At 34.7% G+C, this 19,958-nt stretch overlaps 1 protein-coding gene across 3 annotated transcripts in view; it reads left to right on the top strand.

Annotated features, from left to right (window-relative positions):
* The window catches only part of LOC129257907 (rootletin-like), a 77,547-nt gene that overhangs the window by 30,135 nt on the left and 27,454 nt on the right, over window positions 1-19,958 (top strand). For 2 of the 3 annotated variants that reach the window (XM_064096260.1, XM_064096259.1), the window contains exons 21-34: window positions 529-609; window positions 1,107-1,205; window positions 1,807-1,891; window positions 2,644-2,757; window positions 3,230-3,256; window positions 3,541-3,636; window positions 4,106-4,210; window positions 5,013-5,147; window positions 5,767-5,846; window positions 6,331-6,415; window positions 14,692-14,748; window positions 16,364-16,483; window positions 17,062-17,108; window positions 17,586-17,685. In XM_064096260.1, coding sequence (XP_063952330.1) covers window positions 529-609; window positions 1,107-1,205; window positions 1,807-1,891; window positions 2,644-2,757; window positions 3,230-3,256; window positions 3,541-3,636; window positions 4,106-4,210; window positions 5,013-5,147; window positions 5,767-5,846; window positions 6,331-6,415; window positions 14,692-14,748; window positions 16,364-16,483; window positions 17,062-17,108; window positions 17,586-17,685 — 1,231 coding nt within the window. Of the gene's footprint in view, window positions 1-528; window positions 610-1,106; window positions 1,206-1,806; window positions 1,892-2,643; window positions 2,758-3,229; window positions 3,257-3,540; window positions 3,637-4,105; window positions 4,211-5,012; window positions 5,148-5,766; window positions 5,847-6,330; window positions 6,416-14,691; window positions 14,749-16,363; window positions 16,484-17,061; window positions 17,109-17,585; window positions 17,686-19,305; window positions 19,354-19,958 lie in introns of all 3 variants that reach the window. The other variant, XM_064096257.1, reaches the window with a different exon arrangement.

Genomic DNA, 19,958 nt, shown 5'->3' with positions numbered 1-19,958 from the left:
TCCCTGGATCCGCCAGTGATTTGTTGGTATCACATAGAAAGACGAAATGCCATCACTGAATGAAGAAATGCATTTAGCTATTCTGCATCAATGTAATACACACAATCAGCATTAATAAAGAAGCTTATGGTTCACCAAGTCAGTCTTGTAAGGTCTCTTTTGATGACTGAATAAGGGAAAGTTGATGGGAAAGGAAAATGGAAGAGATTGAGTTGTCATTGAATAGTGAGAAAGAGATGGGTGAGAGAGGTAAGGTGAAGTCCTTCTAAGGACTGTAAACCAGATGAGATGGGATGACTTGGAGCAGAAGTGCAAATGAGATGAGCAGTCTCGGTAGCGGAGTGTGGATGAGATAGGAGTCTCAACTTTCTGACTAGCTTGAATGACTGCCACTCTCCTGATGGCCTTTAAAGAAAAATTGCTGTTTGTTAAATGCTAAAAAGATCTTTATCTCATGACAAAGTAGTGCAGTTTAAATAACTTTGATTTGGAATCTATCATATCTTATATTTCATTCCTATCAAACAGCAAACTGATGGCAGTTAGTGAGATGAAAGCAGGACTCGAGTCCAAGATACTGGATCTTGAATCCCAGATTAGGAATTACGCGTAAGTATTGATACCATTTATGTACATGTCTTTCTGTCTTTTACCTTTAATGTTTCACGATATGTTTTTGACTAATTTTTCAATGATAAATACTTTGCTGTAATGTTATGCCAATGCATGAATTTGTAAGCATTTACTAAGTGTATATTTGTATTTATACATAAAATTACTGGGGTGGTCATTTTATTATATTCAGTTTAAGCTCTTTTTAAGATTGTTTCCAACTGGCAAATATGTTCAACACTGAATCTAATTACAGAGCTGCCAGCTAGTTCTGATCTTAAGTATTTGGTTCTGAAAAATGAGAAGAATACTGATGGTTTCATGCAAATACTGATTTCAAAAGTTTCAGTTTAATGTGTTGTCCTATAGTATATCTTTGAAAATACTGATTTCCTCACCAAAATACCGATTTTCAGCTTTTAGAAATACTGAAATGTTCTGTTCAGGTTGGCAGCACTTTGATTATTGAATTGCTTATATTATGATTTGTACAGGCATAGATTGGACCAAGAGACAGAGAAGCATAGTAATGCCGAATTGATTTTGAAGAAAACAAAACAACAACTCATCAAAAGAGAAGAGGCTTTCACTAAGTGAGTTTTTTATTACAAATTGCAATTATCATTTGCTGGATTATGCATTGATCTCATTGTTATCATAATCTCATTAAAAATGTGAGTTTTTGAAAACCGGTCACTTTCAAGTAATTTATTTTAAGGGCCAAAATGTGATGATTTCATATCTCGCAAATCTGATTTGTTTTCTCCTATAACCTGTAACTATACAGATGTGACATATTGGAGAATAGAACAATGAAGAAAGTTTGTCTTACATATGTCAGTAAATCCCTTATTCAAAGACATCGTAGCTGCATTTTTTCGTTATTTAATTTGTCTTTGTCATATTTTGTGTAATTCAATATATTTACTTGTTTATTCATTAACTCTTGTACTTATTCATGTACAGGTGTATATTTTCAATTATATATGTATGTATTATATTATTTCATTCATTTATTTATGTATTTATTTAGCAAGTTATTCTTTTATTTTGATTTATTTGATTACTTCAAGGGGAGGTAATGCTGTATAATAGAGGTGTAAGTTAGGATACATGTACGTTACAATAATTTAGAAATAAGTTATTTATACACACTAATTTTTTCATTATTATTCATTCACCCTACATTATTAGGGAGGTTGAAGCTAAGCAGAGGGCTGAGCTAGCAGCAAGGACTATTCAAGTGGACCTGAAATCAGCAGCTAATCTCATCAAACAGGTAAACTTTAGAAGATAATAATGTCATCAATGTGTGTTTTTTTCTCAAATGTTAATGCTATTTAAAAGTATTGTACATGGAAATGTGGGTAATCTTAATTCTTTAATCTTGAATATTGAATATGTTGTAAATCAAATTAAGAATGTGTGCATTGACCATCCTCTATTGTTCATTTTTCTTCAATGTTCTTTATCTCAAATATTTTTTTCTTCTGAATTCTGAACACCTCAATAAATGAAGTTTAAAATCTTGCGGATCAAACTACTTCCTCAGTTTCCACCCAATGCTCATGAGACCTAGCACATGAGATCTTGGAGTGAAGAAGTACAAGACACAATTTGTTGTTCGATACAAAAGTATTGTCTTACCATTATTATTGTTATTCATATACTGCATTTTTCACAGAATGGCACAATGCATTTAGAAGATGAAAAAGAAAATGTTTCATATATTTCAAATGAAGTGATATTTTCAGTCGTAATAAATTGAGATTAAACTTTGATATGTTGCAATTATAATAAACCTTAACTGATTCACAGATTGAAACCATAGAAAGTATAGGTAAAGGGGATTCCTAAGATAATATTTATTTTTCTGTTCTTTTTACACGAAAAAGAGAGCTTAGTCTGATCCAGGTGTCCAATTCCATTTTATTTCATTGTTTAAATCAAAGAAGGATGAGGGATATGTATTGTATGAGAATTTACCAATGAGCTTTTATAATGATTTTCCACATTCTATAATTTATTCAGTTGGAGGAAGAGAGAGATGAGCTGAGGAAGAAAGCAATGAGCGAGAGGAATGCCAGGCTGATGCATCAAGATATTTTACAAGATCAGGAAGAGAAAGAGAAGATGTTTAAAAATGTAAGTATTTGAGATGTAGAATTTTCTAGCATGTTTAAGTCTGTCTCTGATCTTTAATCCCTTCCCTTCTTTTTAAATGCTGCAAAATGTCAGATCCAGTTTAGATTGTTCAAGTCAACTGAAAAGAAATATGCACAAGTCAATCAGATGTATACAGACCTTTAGAAAATAAAGATATATATCTTTTGTGCTTTGAAGGTCCATTTAAATAAAATTTTGTGTATATTTCTTACTAAAAGGGAAGTCCTGTTGTGGGATTGGGAAAGATATTTTTAATAAAAAAAAAAAAAAAAAAATTAATTCATTTTATGTATTAATTATCAATACATTCCCCCTTTTTTTTTTTGGGGGGGGGGTAATGATGGTTTGATATATGATTTTATGTTTCGTGTACAATCAAAATGCTATTATATTATCAGCCAGCAAGGATATACTATATATTTTTTTATACTTTCACCCATTTTCTTTGCAGGAAACGTCAAAGTATCATTATCAAAAGGTAAGTCAGCAGTACCATATCTTCAGTTTTTGAAGTATATATATATTTGTATATATTACATGTGTCAGTATGTAATATTCATGATGTCTGTTCCCAGCAGATTCCTTCTATGGCGGAAGAGATAGAGGGGGGGGGGGGTAACATATGCCATACTTGTTTTTCCTTTTCCCCCTTTTTAGTATTTTCTTATTAGCCTATTGTTATTCTCTTCTGTCTTGTTAAAATAAAAGATTGTGTTCTTTTAAATGTTTAATTCCCTGTGTATGAATAATCTCTCCTTGCAGGCAGAAGCAATCTCAAGACTTGAGGCGGCCGATGAGAGCCGGAAAGCTGCTCTCTCTCAGAATGACCGGCTCAAGGGTGACTTGTATTCTTTGAAGGTATGCCTATTAATCCTGCCCTTCCCCTCTTGAATAAACTTGGGTGTTGTGGCACGCACCCGTAATCCAACTACATGGGGAAGTTAGGAATAATGCAGAGGTTTTAAAAAGAATATAGCTTATATCTTTAAAACAATTTGACATTTTATCAACAACAGCTTCCTTTGATTATTCTGAAGCCAGGACTTAAAGTCATATTGGTGATTAAAGACTGGTAAAAAGTCAAAGACATAGTAATTGGTATGAAATTACCTTCAAAGTCAATAGTGATCTTAGAAACTCACAAGGTTTTATCACCTTCCCCCTTCCCAGTGAAAAATGTTTCCATAATTATAATATTTTACACTAAAGATAATCCTAGATGTGATGAATCACTGTTGAATTAATATACATGTATAGCTATTACAGTCATCATTATTCTCATACCATGCTTCTGTTATATCATGACTTGTTTCTTTATTTTGTGCAGGTTGAATTAGAGAGACAGAGGATACATCACCATGACAACCAAGGTTTGCTAGCGACAGAAAACCAAGAACTCAACAGCAAGATTGAGGAACTCAAGTCTGACATTGTGAGAAATGAGATTGTTATGCATCTGTCATGTAAATGTAAAAGAACTTGCATATTCTGTGTACACCTATATGTGTTAATAGTGCATAGCTCTCAGTATATTAGGCCCCAAGACACATCTGCATAGTGAACTATGCACAAATGGGCCTACAAAAGCCTTTAAATCTTGATACATGAATTAGAATGGTTTGATTAGGATATGAATGCTCAGTTAATAAACATGTTTTGGTGGAGGGTTCGTTTGTTTTTATTATTTATTTAAAACAAAATCAAATTTATGATTCTTCAGAAATATTAGAATTCTCTGTGTAGGTCCTTTAATTGCTTGTACTTGGGAAAAATCTCCCTGAATTCTTTATTTTTATTCTTCTTGACAGAAATATATTAGTTTGATTATAGAAAGTTACAACTGAATAATCCATATTTTGTTTCATTTATAAAAGAATTGAATCCTTTTTAGTGATTGGTTCAGATAGTATCGTATGAATTTGATATGAATAATGTTGAAAATAAAATGCCCATCATGAAAATTTGCTGTGCGGTCACATCAATGATGGAATTTCTTGTAGGATATTAAGGGAATTATTCATCCTCGGGTCAAGCTGGCAATTATGAGGGGTTGATTAGTAATTGCCAGTCCAACCAAGAAAAAAGAATTCCCACTTTATTTCTCAGCACTTGGTACATTTGTTTATAAACCCATTGCCCACTGAAATGGGTATCCTGTGTACAGAGCATGCAGGAATTGCAAAATCAAGGGTTAATTCATATCTACCCTTGCTTGCTTTTTTTTACACACTCAGCAAGTTAATGAGGAGGCCCTAGCCCATGCTACCATGGCTTTCAATGCACAACTAGCTGCTGTGAGAGCTGAGAATACCAAACTATACTCCAAGGTAGAGAAAGGAGAGACAGAGAAAGACAGGCTACAGACCGAGGTAAGACTAATTACCCTTTCTAGATATTGAGTCATAAACTGTCACATAAGTTAGTAAAGTTATAGGTGGCAATATCAACTTTCTTTGCATATTTGTGTAAGTAATATTGTGTGGAAATTTTGTTACATCTTGTTATACCAAAGGTTAAAATACCTCAAAGGTTTATTATTCCAAAAGTTTGTTAATCTAAAATTTTGCTCTTCTGAAAATGAAATTAGGTTCGATGTTCCAAAGGTTGTTTAATCCAAAAACAAAATAAGGTTTGTTACTCTAAAAACTAAGTAATATCCTATAGTCCTATTGAAGTAAGGTTTACATTTTCTTAATGATACAGATATAATTAACAAGAAAATAATTAGCAGAATCTGCATTTTTTAATGATTTTAAATGAGTGTTTGAAAAATCTTCCTTTTTTGGGGGTATTAATTTTTGCACTTTGATGTTTGGTTTATTAATTCCCTCTCATCCATGTTATTACCTATGAAATGACTATGCACAAGGTCCTTTGATGATAATCCCTTTTTAACCTAAGGTAGTCACTTCTGCTTTGGTGCTCATTCATCAAGCCCGGCACAACAAAATATCGTTAATTGTGTATCTCTTGTGTTTTGATTTAAAGCTTTCTTCTGCCAAGAAACTTGTGAATACCACCAACATCGAGCTGGAAAAATCACAGCTGGTCAGAAAAGAGACAGAACGGTAAGTGCATGGTTGAATTACGCTAAAAAAAGGTTTGTTTGCTGAAACCTTACTGACCCTACTAAAATATTCAAAATTCTTCCTTAAAATTTGACAAGATGTGGACCAACCTAATTTTTTTTTTCAAACAAAATCTAATAAATATGATATTATATGAAAACTAGTAAATGGCACATTTGTTCATCATATTGTGAGCAGAGGGCACCTGTATTGTGCCGACTCTTGATCTCCATTTTATGTGTGGCATGCGCACATGCCTGTATGATATGTGAGGAGAGTCTCCACGAGTAAATCTACATGTAGGAGCTTTCAATACCAAACCATAATATAAAAAACATGCCTCAGAAATGTTATCAGTAAATTCCACTATGTTACAAAACATGATTCTGAGTGAAAAGCGGTGTGCATTCTGTATGCTAGTGATATGTTGATTACTTTTTAAGTAGAATTAAAGATTAATTTGACTCAATAACTTTTTTTTCAGTGAGTTGAAGCGAAAGGAAGAAGAATGGAGTAGATCAGCTGAGAAACTATACATGGAGATCTCAAGCTTGAAGGAGAATAGTCAGGTAATTATTTTTGTTTGAAAACTTATCTGACTGAAATATAAACTGCATAAACTATAGAAAACCCTATGTGTTGTTAATATCATTATTATGAATACGGCCATTTACTTCATATCCTGTATTGTTTTAGATGTCTAATTTCTTTTGTGCACTGTCATTAATGTCATTAATGACTGTTGTGTGCACTTCATAAATCTTAAATTATTATATGCAAAGTCCACATGAAATAAGGTAAATTAAATTAATGCCTAGTTAGGGAAAGCATCCATATTGTATTGGCAGCATGCACCCGGCGAGCACACCCCCGCTGCGGTAATTAGTGAACAGGATGTATCTCCCCGCTAGACGCAGCTAGCGGCGGCGCTCTGCTCAGATTAAAGCAGATTAACAAGAATCTAATCCTAGATTTTATCCTTGCAGCTTCTCGCCGCTTCTCGCAGCTTGCACGCGGCCAACTTGCAAGCGAATACTCGTACTCAAATGATGTGCTTTTTTATATTTCCGTTGGTGAAATGTGCGCGACCGATGCGGCGATTTTTCTTGTCCGCCCGACACGAAATGGAGGTATTAAACTATGAAATATTGAGCTAAAAAGACTCTTAGATTTTTAGCAAAATACTTCTTGTACGTTTCGAGGTGGAAAGATTCATATTGATATGAGTTTTATATTATTTCCCTTGCGTAATAATTATCTATTTCTTCCAAAAAAGTACAATCATCACTTGTTTTTAATCCGACCCGACATGAAATAGGGCATAGAATCTTCTAGCAATGTAAAATTATCGCTTGCGTGTTTGTTTGGGTCCGTTTTGGCACGAAATGAAAGTATTAAAGAATGAAATATTGAGCTAACAAGTGTCTTAAAAACTTTAAAAAATATTTCTGGTACGTTTCAATGTGGAAAGATTCGTATTCATGTAATTAAACTTGCGAATTAATTACGTATTTCTTCGAACAATGTACGATAATCGCTTGTTCTTGAATTCGACCAGACATTTAATAAAACAAAATACATGGAATGTTAATTGATAACACGGGTCGTAGATTATTCTAAATATACTTTTAAATAGTTTTAAGGCGGGAAGAATCTAATTACCTTTCGTAATAATTTATGGTATTTTCCAACATTGTACGATTATCGCCTGTGTGTTTGTTTCCGCTCGGGCACGAAGTGAAGGTATAAAAGAATGAAATGTTGAGCTAAAAGTGTCTTAAATGGTTGAGAAATAATTCTGGTCCGTTTTTAGGTGGAAAGATTCGTATTCATATAATTAAACTTGCGAAATAATTACGTATTTCTTTGAACGATGTACGATAATCGCTTGCTCTTGAATTCGACCAGACATTTAATAAAACAAAATATATTGGAATATTGACAGATAACACGGGTCCTAGATTATTTAACGCGGAAATAAAATAACTATTCTATTCTTCGAACAATGTACGATGATAGCTTGTTCTTGAATCCGACCCGACATGAAATGAAGCAAAATATTTGGAATGTTTTTAGATAAAACGGGTAGCAGATTTCTAAATAGTTATGAGGCGGAAAGCATCTGACTGCCTTTTGCAATAATCTACGGTATTTTCCAACAATGAACGATTATAGCTTGTTTGTTTATTTCTGCTCCGACACGAAATGAAGGTGTAAATGTGCGAAATATTGAGCCATAAACTGTCTTATAAACGATCTAAGAAATACTTCTAGTACGTTTCAAGGTGGAAGGATTCATATATATCTAATTGACCCTGCTTAAAAATTAACTATTTCTTCCACCAATGTACGATAATCGCTTGTTCCTGTTTTAGAATGATATAATTCACCTTGCCATTAATTTGATGGTTCAAATTACAAAATTTGTGATTTTATGCCATAATATTTCATGCAAAAGTATTCAAGTAATTTCATTTCATTTTTACATAATCATTGAATTTGGTCGCAGCAGGTGAGTATAATAGTGCTTCTTCGCAATTCATTATGACTGTTTTCATACACGTACATGTATACACAATTAATCAATTTAATGAAAAACGCTCAAGCGCAATGAAAAGAGCAGGATCTTTCGCAGAATATTTATGTCCGCTACGCCCATGACCCTTCAATGATAATTAATCAATATAATCTAAGTCGGATACTTTCTTTGAAAAGAACTCGCCGCGCATTATATGGTGAAAGCAAAATGACGCTTTGATCTTTAATGACTTAAACAGCACCTTTGTTAGGTATTTCTTAATCATGCAGTTAATCTTAAAAGGGGATAAGAAGGAACATCCTGTGGAGTCTCTACTTTTTTGCCCTTGGTCGGCGAATTCATGTAAAGGGGGGGGGGGGGTCGAAACTTATTAGACCTATAAAATCCCGGGCACGTTGAATCAACAAAGTATATATAGCTCTATGGTATTATTATGTACAATTATATTTTTTAGGGCGGTAATGTCAATAGGCATCCAAACAGAATACCTTGTTAGAAGGCGGGATTACTTTGATTCTAACTTACCTTTTGTATCGGCGTGGGGATACAAAATCTATGCAAATTGTTAACATAATTAAAAGAAAGATAAACTTAAAAATAGGGGGGGGGGTATAAAACCAAGTCCATACTCATGTGGGCACTTATGAGTGTAACTCCTAGATTTACCCGGGGCCACAATGCCTTGCCGCCTTTTCAGCTACTTTAAGAGATATGCCTCATTATATTGCTATATAACTAAGATCAAATTTCATTTGGCCTTTGTAAATGGCGCAAGAACGAGAACACGACACGAAGTGCGCTTGAATTTTCTATAAGGCAGATCCTTGACAATTTTGATAGTTTTGACAAGTGAGAACGTTCGTAAATAATCAAATGAAATAAAGCTTCCATTTGTTGGGGGAGAGGGTGGGGGTGAGCAGGGAGGTACATGTATGGCAATTTTGTGTCCTCTACGCTTAACTGACTTTTGGAAGGACGTGTCCCCCCCCCCCCACCACATGTTTGATGTCCAACTACCCAAAACATATAATGTCGGCTTAATTGGTCGCTATTTTTAAAATCCCGTTCTTTAAATCTTCATGTTCTATTTTTCACATTTGTTTTTTTTTAACATCCTTTAATTCATTCTATTTGCTTTTCTCCGTTTTCACACTTTCTTTTGCTCTCGCGATTTTTTAAATTACATTGAAAAATTATAATTACCCGAAACACTTTTGAAATATAATGTTCGTCTGTTTATTGCGTGCTCATTGTTCATAGTTTCATGTTGGGGTTTATTGGAATAACGTCAACCTGGTCAGGCTTCCTGCTTTCACTCCTGTTCAAAGAAATCTTGTAATAGTTATTTTTGCCAAGAAATGCACAAAGATCGTCCAGACAAAAAAAACCGAGATGCCAACTGTTTTCAATGAAGCTCGGGCTCAATGAATTCGATCATGAGGACTAATCACTCCTTTGTGAAACGACGAAGTGCCAGTTGCTCGAACTTGTCACAATAGCTCTAATTTCTATAGGGAATTAAATCTATTGTTTCTTCGCATTTTATCGTTGAAAGGATAAAAGCATTGCAGCTCTAACTTTGTTGACAAATTAGATACAGGAGAAAAGTGACGCTTTTTGGACAAAATTGTTAGAGATGTAAAATAATCATCAACAATTGCGTATGCATCAATTAACTAGAAATGGCACGAACATGGCAATGATTCTGCATGGAGTGGAAATAGAACATATCGTCCCTTTTTCAGTCCACGTTCATTTACCGCCTTGTGATGTGCATCTAGAGCAATATAAAATTCTGAACGCAAATTGTATGAATATATGCGGATCATTATTTTATGTACATTACTATATTTTTAAATCCCCTTGCCCGGCATCCGGGGTAGGAGGATGGGCGGCAGCAGTGTAATTTTGATTAGGGGGAGGAGTAACTTTTTTATACTTAATTTCATATCGGAACAAGAACAAGCAATGGTTGCATCTTGTTAAAAGATGTCGATATTATAGCGTAGGGAGAATTAGATTCTTTCCGTTCCAAAACTCTTCAGAAGTATATTTTTGATAATTTAAGATCTTTATGAACTCGATATTTGTCAACTTCATACCGCCATTTTATGTCGGGTCGGATCTCTTTCCGATTCGAAACCTTTTAGAAGTATCATCTAGATCGAAACTCTGTATAGGTATATTTACGATTTTCTTGAAGTCGACCATCATTTTATAACGGGACGGATCAAGAACAACAATCGTATATTGTTGGAAGATATAGATATTCATAATCCTACAAAAATCAATTATTTCCACATCGAAAGTCTTCAAATATATTTTTATTGACAGAGGATATCTTTTAACTCGATATTCCATACTGAAATACTTTCATCTCATGCTGGATTGGATCAAGAATAAGAAATTTTGCGACTTTTATTCCATTAAAAAATGCCTTTTCGACTTTGTCGGGAAAATTAGTAATTTAATTTTTTTCGGACAAAACATAGGTTCGTCCATCTAGGGAAATATCAGTTATTAAAATCGTTTACACTCAAATTAAATTTCAAATCATGCACGATCGATCGTGCATTAATTTGAGATGTTTGTAACTCCATTTCATTTGTCTTTCCGATATTGTCGGGGAAAGTGTCATTTATGTTCTCAAAGAACATGAATTCAGTCCTAAAGATATATGAAATTTATCTTGAATTGTTTGCACCTCAAAACAACATCAATCGGAAATGATGGCGAAAATCAAAGAACGACAGAGATATTCCATGCATCCAACAATCTAATGGAATTGGTTCGCGAAATACGCAGTAGCACCCATTCATCATGTTCATAACAAAATATAGAGGGTGAAGAGTTTCCTCATTTGAATAACCACATGCGCACAAAAAAGGATCGTCACATCTATCAGTTCCCATTATTTGTATAAAGGCCCTAGCCTATTTATTCACAAAATGTTGCTAAACTTAAAAAATAGACCTAAAATGATACTGGGTCATCAAATATTGCAGTATGGAAGTTACAATGAGTATCATACAGTTTCCCTTTTTTTCATAAGTAAGATGTTTTGTATGGGGATGTCATCTGTGGATCCCAAGCGTTTTCTTTTTCTTCATTCAATGTTTCTTAATAAGAAAAAAATGGACTACTAAACCGCATATCCGGTTTGTTATTATTGTTCCTGCTCGAAATGATACAGAGCGATCAAAAGACGGCGTTTGTCTAGCTTTGAAAGTTAATGATAATGGGCGATAATTTGCATTCGACCCTTAACGCCCCCGCAATCCCTCCCCCACTCTGCGTGTGGTCTTTAGCGTCACTAGGGAATTGTTAGCGCACTATAGGAAACTGGTGGATGAAAGGCTGATCGGATTTAATCCCGTGCCTAGAAATACAGTATTGAATATTCTTGATACTGAGAAGCACTGATTTTTATGCCGAGACTTAAACCTCGGTCACGTTTGATCTACGGCAGCCGTAAAGCGAATAAAAAACAGCAGTTTATTCATTTTTTAAAATACAAACCATGTATTTGCAGCTGGTTCAAAAATGTTAAAACGGCTGTTTTCGACTCGCCGTACAGCCGCTGTAGAGCAAATGTGACCGAGGTATAAATAGTAGTGCTGATTAGTGGCGTATACCTAGATTTTTCAAAGGGGGTGCAAATTCGTCCGCCCCAAAATTTGACAAACAAAAAAGGTCTTGAACCACAAGTAAATGACATTTCGCGCCAGAAAAAAAAGACAAGCAAAAAAAGGTCTTCACATTAGGAGAGGGGTCACTTATGGCCCGTCAGGTATCACTTTTGACTCGTCAGGGGGGGGGGGGGGGGCAGGGATACGTCACTTGCATGTGCTGTGACTCGTCAGGGGGGGAAGTCTGCCCCCCCCCCCTTATTTGGTACGCTAATGGTGCTGATCGTTGACTTTGGCCGGTTTATTAGGTCCGGTAAAAGGTAAGGGTTTGAATAAAAAGAATTAAACGTCTCAGATTAATTGAAAATCGTTCGGGACAGAAATTATTTCAAAATTGTTTTGATTTGGAAATTATATTGAAATAATTTAATTACCTTCTAGAATAAACTCTCTCCTAAAAACCCTCCTAACCCTATAGTACAATTCACGTCTCTTTTCAATTAAGTCAGAAATCTAAATTCTAAATACATTGGATAATGGTCTCAACGTCTCAGATCAGCTCATGAACGATCGGAACGTATTTTAAAATTATTTGAGGTGGAAATTATATAGAATTTATTTCAGATACCATAAACTATTTATCCTGAAATAAATATTATTCGCTTATCTTTCCAATAAAGTCAGAAAGGGAAATACGTTGAAATAAAAGTACTCGACATCTTAGATTATAATGCACGATCGTTCGAGACGTATTTTCGAAATTGTTTTGAAGTGGAAATAAATTATATAAATATAATTAAAACCTCCCAATGTAAACTCTTATTCTCCTGAAAGAAATACAATTCGCGTATTTTTCCAATAAAGTCCCACAGAAGCAGATTGCGTTCCCAATAATTTTCAAGAATCAAGAGTGCCTACAATATCAAAAATTCGGCAAAAGTTACAACAAAAAACAAATATACCCAAACAAATTATATGATGTCAGAAACAAAATCAAAATGTCAAAAACATAAAAACAAAAATAACATAAAAGGAAGTATATCAAATTAACATAAAAAGGAAGGCAGCATGATGTCAAACAAAATAAAAAGAAGTAGACATTTTGTTGATTTGCGATTTAGCGTGTTGAATGATTTGGCATCATTATCATTCTCCAAAACTTAGTCTGCCGTTGCTATCATAGTTCGCCCTAATTTAGTTACATTCGGGCATCATATTCATATTGTCTCATTTTATCTGGCCTCTAAAAAATATTAATATCTTCCCATGGCAAAGATGAATAGGCCACTCTATTTATACGCTCTTGGTGGACATTATCCGGCGAGTTGGATGATATAGGCCTATTCATACCAAGATGTCTCAAACTATGGCCTCAATAGAGGTAAAAACTATGCATGGGCACCATTCGTGCAACTGCTCGATCATTAATATTCTTTTAAAACGAACGGTTGGTCTTGCGCTTCTTGATTTTCATGCTCAAGAATTAATATTTTTGTTGTCAGTGCTAAGAAGCAATGTTGACGTTCGGATAAAACGGGATAAAATAGGCGTGTAATGCATTATCCATCAGTATCCGGCCCCAAAATCATACGTTAAAAAAGTCATTAATTCAACTTATTTTTCATGTGTGAATCTTCTGTGTCAATCTCAATTCACAAGCTGCAACATTTTCGAAATCGGCAGTATTTCTATCGATAGTGTTAATTTTCAGTTCAGTTCGTTGACAACGGAAACTATCAAGAACTATCGCGACTTTAATATCGAGATCGAGAATTGTTGTCATAATCACATCGTGCGCACGTGGTTGTTGATCTGTACTCGGTCGCCATGCGACACGATGCGGCCGAGCATATACTAGCTAGCTGTAGTCGTTTCCAATATAGAGCGTGCTTGCATGCATGCTTTGCTAGGAACATAAAAGAGGAACGCCTTTCATTATCATGCTTATAAAAATAATAAATCGAAGTAAAACAGCACGACAAGTGGAACTAGCTAGAACAGGCACCACGACGTATATGTTAACTCTTCCAGAGTGAGCCGCGGAATTATTGAAGGCTAGTCGTGGCTGGCGCGGGGTACGTGAGATTGCCTTTGCGAATTTTGATAGAAATGGGGAGCAGCGGCAGCGCTTGAGATATCTACAGCGCAGCTAGCGGCAGCGAGCTGCCGCTAGATACAGCGAGCTGGGGATTAAATCTCTAATCCAATGGATTATAAAGTATGGCAGCGAGCGGCAGCAGGCACAGGGGGAGCTGCGAGAGCGGATGTGAGTTCTATTGTGCTTTAATTATCGCAGCTAGCTGCCGCTGGCCGACGCTATTATCCCGTCTTAGAGTGTGCAGGCGTACGCTCGCCGGGTGCACGCTGCCAATACAATATGGATGCATTCCCTTAGTAGGTTTAATGATATGACTAACATGAAAGCTTTTGATTTGAAAACAAAAGATAACTAATTGTAATGGGGGGGGGGGGGGTTCTGCATCAACTTGCATTACTAAATACAAGTGTGATTTTTTATGCTTTCTCCTGCTGAGTAATTCCCGAGAGTTGACAGCAATGTGTTTTAGGGATGTCCATAGAATCTATATTTAGAAAATTTATGTTCATTTTGCTGAATGTTGTCCCGTATTTATCTTCCAATTTGATTATCTGCACAAACAATATATTTTTATTTCAGAGTTCAACAAGAAAGCTAAGCAGTGCAGAAAATAAGATTCACAGATTGGAGAATGAGGTCAGTTTGTTTTCCAAGAAAAGATATTTAGACATTAATAATTATATTTTTCAAATGCAGTTTTAGTATACATGTATGATTCCAATTCTTTACATGTTTATAAGTATTTATATTTACCTTGCAATTTCAGATAGAAAACCAAACATTATTTTGAACATTTATAATGTTAGGCAACCTGTATAATACTTTCACACTTATCTAACAAAACCAAATGAAAATCTGTAAAAAAAATAAATAACCTTCCAAATCGTTGCAAAAAGTTCAGCTACAGCTTCATTAGAAAGTTTGCAGTCTTGTTAATTACATTATTAATTACACATTCCTTGTTTACAGATTCTTTCCTGAGGAATAACTCAGCCAGTGATATCTTGTAGATTACGATTAAAGTTACCGTGTTTACACTTAATCGGCTTTTGCATCAGCTTTTTCATAGCGTGTAAACGCGATTAACTTGCATCGGCTCGCGGTTCAGAACCGCGAGCCAATGCAGAATCGGCTTTTTTACTACTTGTAAACAGAAAGCCGATTCTGCATCGGCAATTGTCGCGTATTTCATTTACTTTACCATTGTGACGTTATTGTAAGCGCACGGATCCAGCGTTGTCTTTATTATGACGTATATTGTTGGTGTGCGTATTATTTCAGTTTTTTGACACGCGAGCCGATTCTGAACCGCGAGCTGTAACAGCGTGTAAATGCAGTGCAAGATAAACTAATTTAAGCTGATTCTGCATCGGCTTTTGGTTCTGAACCAAAAGCCGATTAAGTGTAAACACAGTAAATATTGCTCAACTTGTCAGTTACACACCTGTATGAGTAAATTTCACCTTGGTATTTCCTGAGTAATTTACAACCTGTCAATTAAAATTAATCAACAAGCGGATGACCTATTTTCTTCTTCCCATGCCTTGAGAAAGCAGAATATTCTTTTCTCTGCACACATCTTAAAGGGGAATCCAACCCAAATAAAAACTTCCTTTTAGAGGAAAAGGTGATAGGTGAAAGTTTGAACAATATTGGACATACAATAAGAAAGTTATGAATTTTAAGTTGTAAAAATAGGTAATCACTATACCCATGAAGACTTCAAATTGGCCACATATGTGATTTTACAGTGATGTAAGGCAAGACTACTCTTCCATGTGCTCCAATACATATAGTGGCTGAAATGTAATTTTTTTAAGTTTTACTTCAAATTACATTTTTCTTTCATGAGGACATGAAACAATATACTACCTTGGTTATATTTAGATTACTGCCCCAGGGGAATGTTTACTTAGGAGAAAACTGCAAATCCCTGATAATTCAGTACATGGCCTATGGGAAAGTTGTCCTTGCCCCTTGTCATAATTTACTTACCCAGTTGCCAATTTGAAATCTACCTAGTCTTAGGGATCGCAAATTTAAAGCTGCCATATCTTTCTTATTGCTTGTCAAATTTCTCTCAAACTTTCACCATTCTATTTTATTTATTTTTCTCCTTTCCAACTCAACATTTGTGACCAAGGCTGGATTCCCCTTTAAATAAATTCGGACTTTTGCAACTAATTTATGAATGTTATATTTGACAATTAATGTGTTATTTGTAATTTTTTTATTTGTTTCCCAATGATAGCTCCAAGTGGCAACTGCAACACTGCGTGAGCGTTCAAACCAGCTATCTGCCCTCAAGAGGGAGCTAGAGAAAGGTGCTACAAGTCAACAATCCCATGATGCAATGCTGCAGAAAGAAAGGGTAATGCTTGCCCCTTGATAAGATTTGAAAATCTGGATTATTAGGTTACTGGTGCCATCAACATTTCCTTTGTAAAATTTCATAATCCATCAAAGAAGTTACATTCTTTTTGGTTTACAGTTAATTGTGACTTTTAAATTCAGAATTTTATTGCTAATTAAAATTCTTAGAAATAAAGTATTGGAAATATATATATTTTTTTCTCCATCAGCTGTATAAAATAAAAGAGGATTTAGGGGTGCTCAAAATTGAAATTATTTTTCCAAAGAATTATGCTATTTTCAAGAGGGTGGATTTCACATGATGGAGTTCCATACTGTTCAGACATGATTGACTTTGAATTGATTATATTGAATAATGATAATATGGACATTTATAATGCGCTGATATTGATCATGAAAAGATGCTCATGGAGCAGTAAAGAAAATAAAATAAAGGGAAACTTATTAAAGGAGGGGGAGAATTATGTTTACTTAAAAGCTTGTATGAATGTGTTTTAGTAGTTATGAATGTGGTAAGTCAAAAAATATTGAATATTAGTTGACTATGAATTATTGTTCTTGTTTTAATTGCTTCAGAATGAGAATGCCAGGCTGTCTGCAAAGATTGAGACCCTGACTGAAAAGTGAGTATTAGATATATTTTTTATAAATATTAGGTGTTATATATTGAAACTAGATGTACAACAGCAAATAAATGTGTGTACCCGTGTGTACTATCAAAATGGCACATCAGACCGCAAGAAATTGGAATTTCAGTGATTGTGGTGCACATAATTCTACTCAATGCCTTGCTATGTTAAGGAAACTAGTAAGCAATTACAGGTAGATACATGTACATTATTGTATTTGATAGATAATGAAATCAGTGCTGATTTTGACTGATTTAAAGCATTCTCGCAATAAAGAAACTATAAAGCCCATAGGTCCTTTTAAAAAGACAAGATAAATATAGTTTGCCCATATTGATGTACATGTGCATACATAGCTTTATACGTTCATGTGCTATCATGCCTGTTATTAGTATAATAATACTTTGGCTGTTCCGTTGTACGTGTTTCGATAAGATTGTATGTTCGTACATGTTCTCATTCCTTGTTCAGGTTATCTGGTTCAAAAGCACAGGTGACTTCGCTTCAGCAAGCCTTGGACGCCGTCAAGAATGAAAACAGAGAACATACACGGGAGACTGCAAATGCTCAGGTATGCCAATGAAGTAGTGAGGATGATGGCAATGATTGTGGTGTTGATAGTGGTGAAGGTGGTGGTGGTGGTGTGGATGGTGATAGTTGTTGAAGTGGTGGTGGTTGTGGAGGTGGTGATGATTGTGGTGGCGGTAGTGTTGATGGTGGTAGTGGTGATAGTGGTGTTAATTAATGGTGATGGCGATCATGGTAGTTGTGATGGCTGTAGTATTAATGGTAGTCGTGGTGTGATAGTGGTGTTAATGGTGATGGCGAAGGTGGTGGTGATGGCAAGTATGATGATAGTGGTGGTGTTGTCTATGGTAAGGAGGTTATGTCGATGGTGGAGGTTGTTGTGTTAACTTCCTGGCCTTTGGAAATGTGGATAAATTACTGTGATCATAATTCTTACATAAGTTTGTAGACCAATTCATTACAACATAAAACATTTATATTTTGATTACCAAAAATTTGTTATTCATCATTTTGTTAAACATGATTTTTTTCCAATTAGAATGTACAAATCCAGAATTTGGTTTTATTGATACCAAACTAGAAATGAAACCAAATTTTATAATGAATCATGAAGTCAAAATAGCAGTGGCATTTTAAAAGTGTGTTCTAGTTTCTTATTGATTGTGTCTGGTAAACATCATTGATAAGCTTTTTATGATGAATAGTGCATATTTGAAGATTGTACAATGGAATGTCTTGGAATAATTCATAATCTTTCAAAAAATGATATGCTTTAGAGAGTGCACTCTTGTCATCTGTAATGTATTCTTAATGCATGCAATAGAAAAATTTGTCCGCAGAAGCAAGTTTAGGATGTGCTTTAGCATGTTTCATTCATGTCTTCCTTTTGATAATCATAAATTAATTACATGTAGTTCTTGCTTTAAGTCGGTAAAAAAAGATATTTGTTTGTTTTACCCACATAGAGCTTGTAAATCACGTCATGATTACAAATTATCTTTCAATTTCAAAGCACAATTGTTCTTTTCTGTCAAGCAAATTTAAAATCAAATGCTTTAGCTGGAATCATGGTGCCTTTCTGAAATAACTTTTTGCTTGCAGATCTTCAATTTCTATTTTGTTATCATTGATATCCATGTTTAAAGCATAAAGCAAAGTAGTATCATTAATATTTTGTTGATGTTTTAACCTCAAATAAGATCGTAGTGGTTTATTTCACTAGGCAAATTCATTATCGTGTGATCGGAGACTGCTTTGTATCTGAATGTTAGAAAAATTGAAAATACACCTTGGTTGTTTTTTTTTGGGGGGGACACACAGTTCAAATGGGATTAAAAGCAATCAATTTTAATAGAAGAACCACCTGTCCATAAGAACCAAAATTTGGATTGATAATTTTTTATATTGAAACGTGTATTACAGGAACCTATCTGTAAAGACCATTTGACGATAAACAACATAATTTGGGGCCCTCCAAATAATTTCACTCCTTGAAATATGTACTTCATGAGCCATGGACCCGTCTGTAGAGACCACCTAGTTTAGATTCAAAAGACCACTTTTCTTGACTCACTGGTTGGTCTTTCCTGCTTTTCTTGTCTCCCTTGGGCAGTCTCTATGTACAGGGTTGAATGTATTTCTGAACTTGATTCATTTCCTCTAGGATAAGCTGAATACAACTCTTACCACTATGCAGACGGAGAATAATAGGGTAAAATATTGTGCACTAACTAAAAAAAATGAGAACAACATTCATCTTGTCAACTTTGATCATGAATTAATAATGTAACATTTTCATTATAATATTATAATTATGATGTGTCCTTTTATATTTCTAACCAAATTTCCATGATGTATCATAAAGTTGTCATCCATTCATCTTATACTACTAACTACTGCTGGTGCTGCTTTTACTACTACTACTACTACTACTACTACTACTACTACTACTACTACTACTACTACTACTACTACTTCTACTGCTATTGCTACTACTACTACGACGACGACAACTACTACTACTACTACTACTACTACTACTACTACTACTACTACTACTTCTACTACTACTACTACTACTACTACTACTACTACTACTACTACTACTACTACTACTACTACTACTACTACTACTACTACTACTACTACTACTACTACTACTACTACTACTACTACTACTACTTCTACTAGTACTCCTAGTACTACTATTAATAATATCATTGCATGCTTTAGAGTAAGAACCAGCTTGGTTGTTGTTAACTTCATGTAAGTTGTTGGGTTTGTTTTCTTGATTTAAATCTTTAGTCATTGTCTTTC

The sequence above is a fragment of the Lytechinus pictus genome, chromosome 3 (genome assembly GCF_037042905.1).
Source record: "Lytechinus pictus isolate F3 Inbred chromosome 3, Lp3.0, whole genome shotgun sequence".
Classification (NCBI taxonomy): domain Eukaryota; kingdom Metazoa; phylum Echinodermata; class Echinoidea; order Temnopleuroida; family Toxopneustidae; genus Lytechinus; species Lytechinus pictus.
Note: the sequence above shows the minus strand (reverse complement) of the source record. Positions and strands in the feature narration are given on the sequence as shown.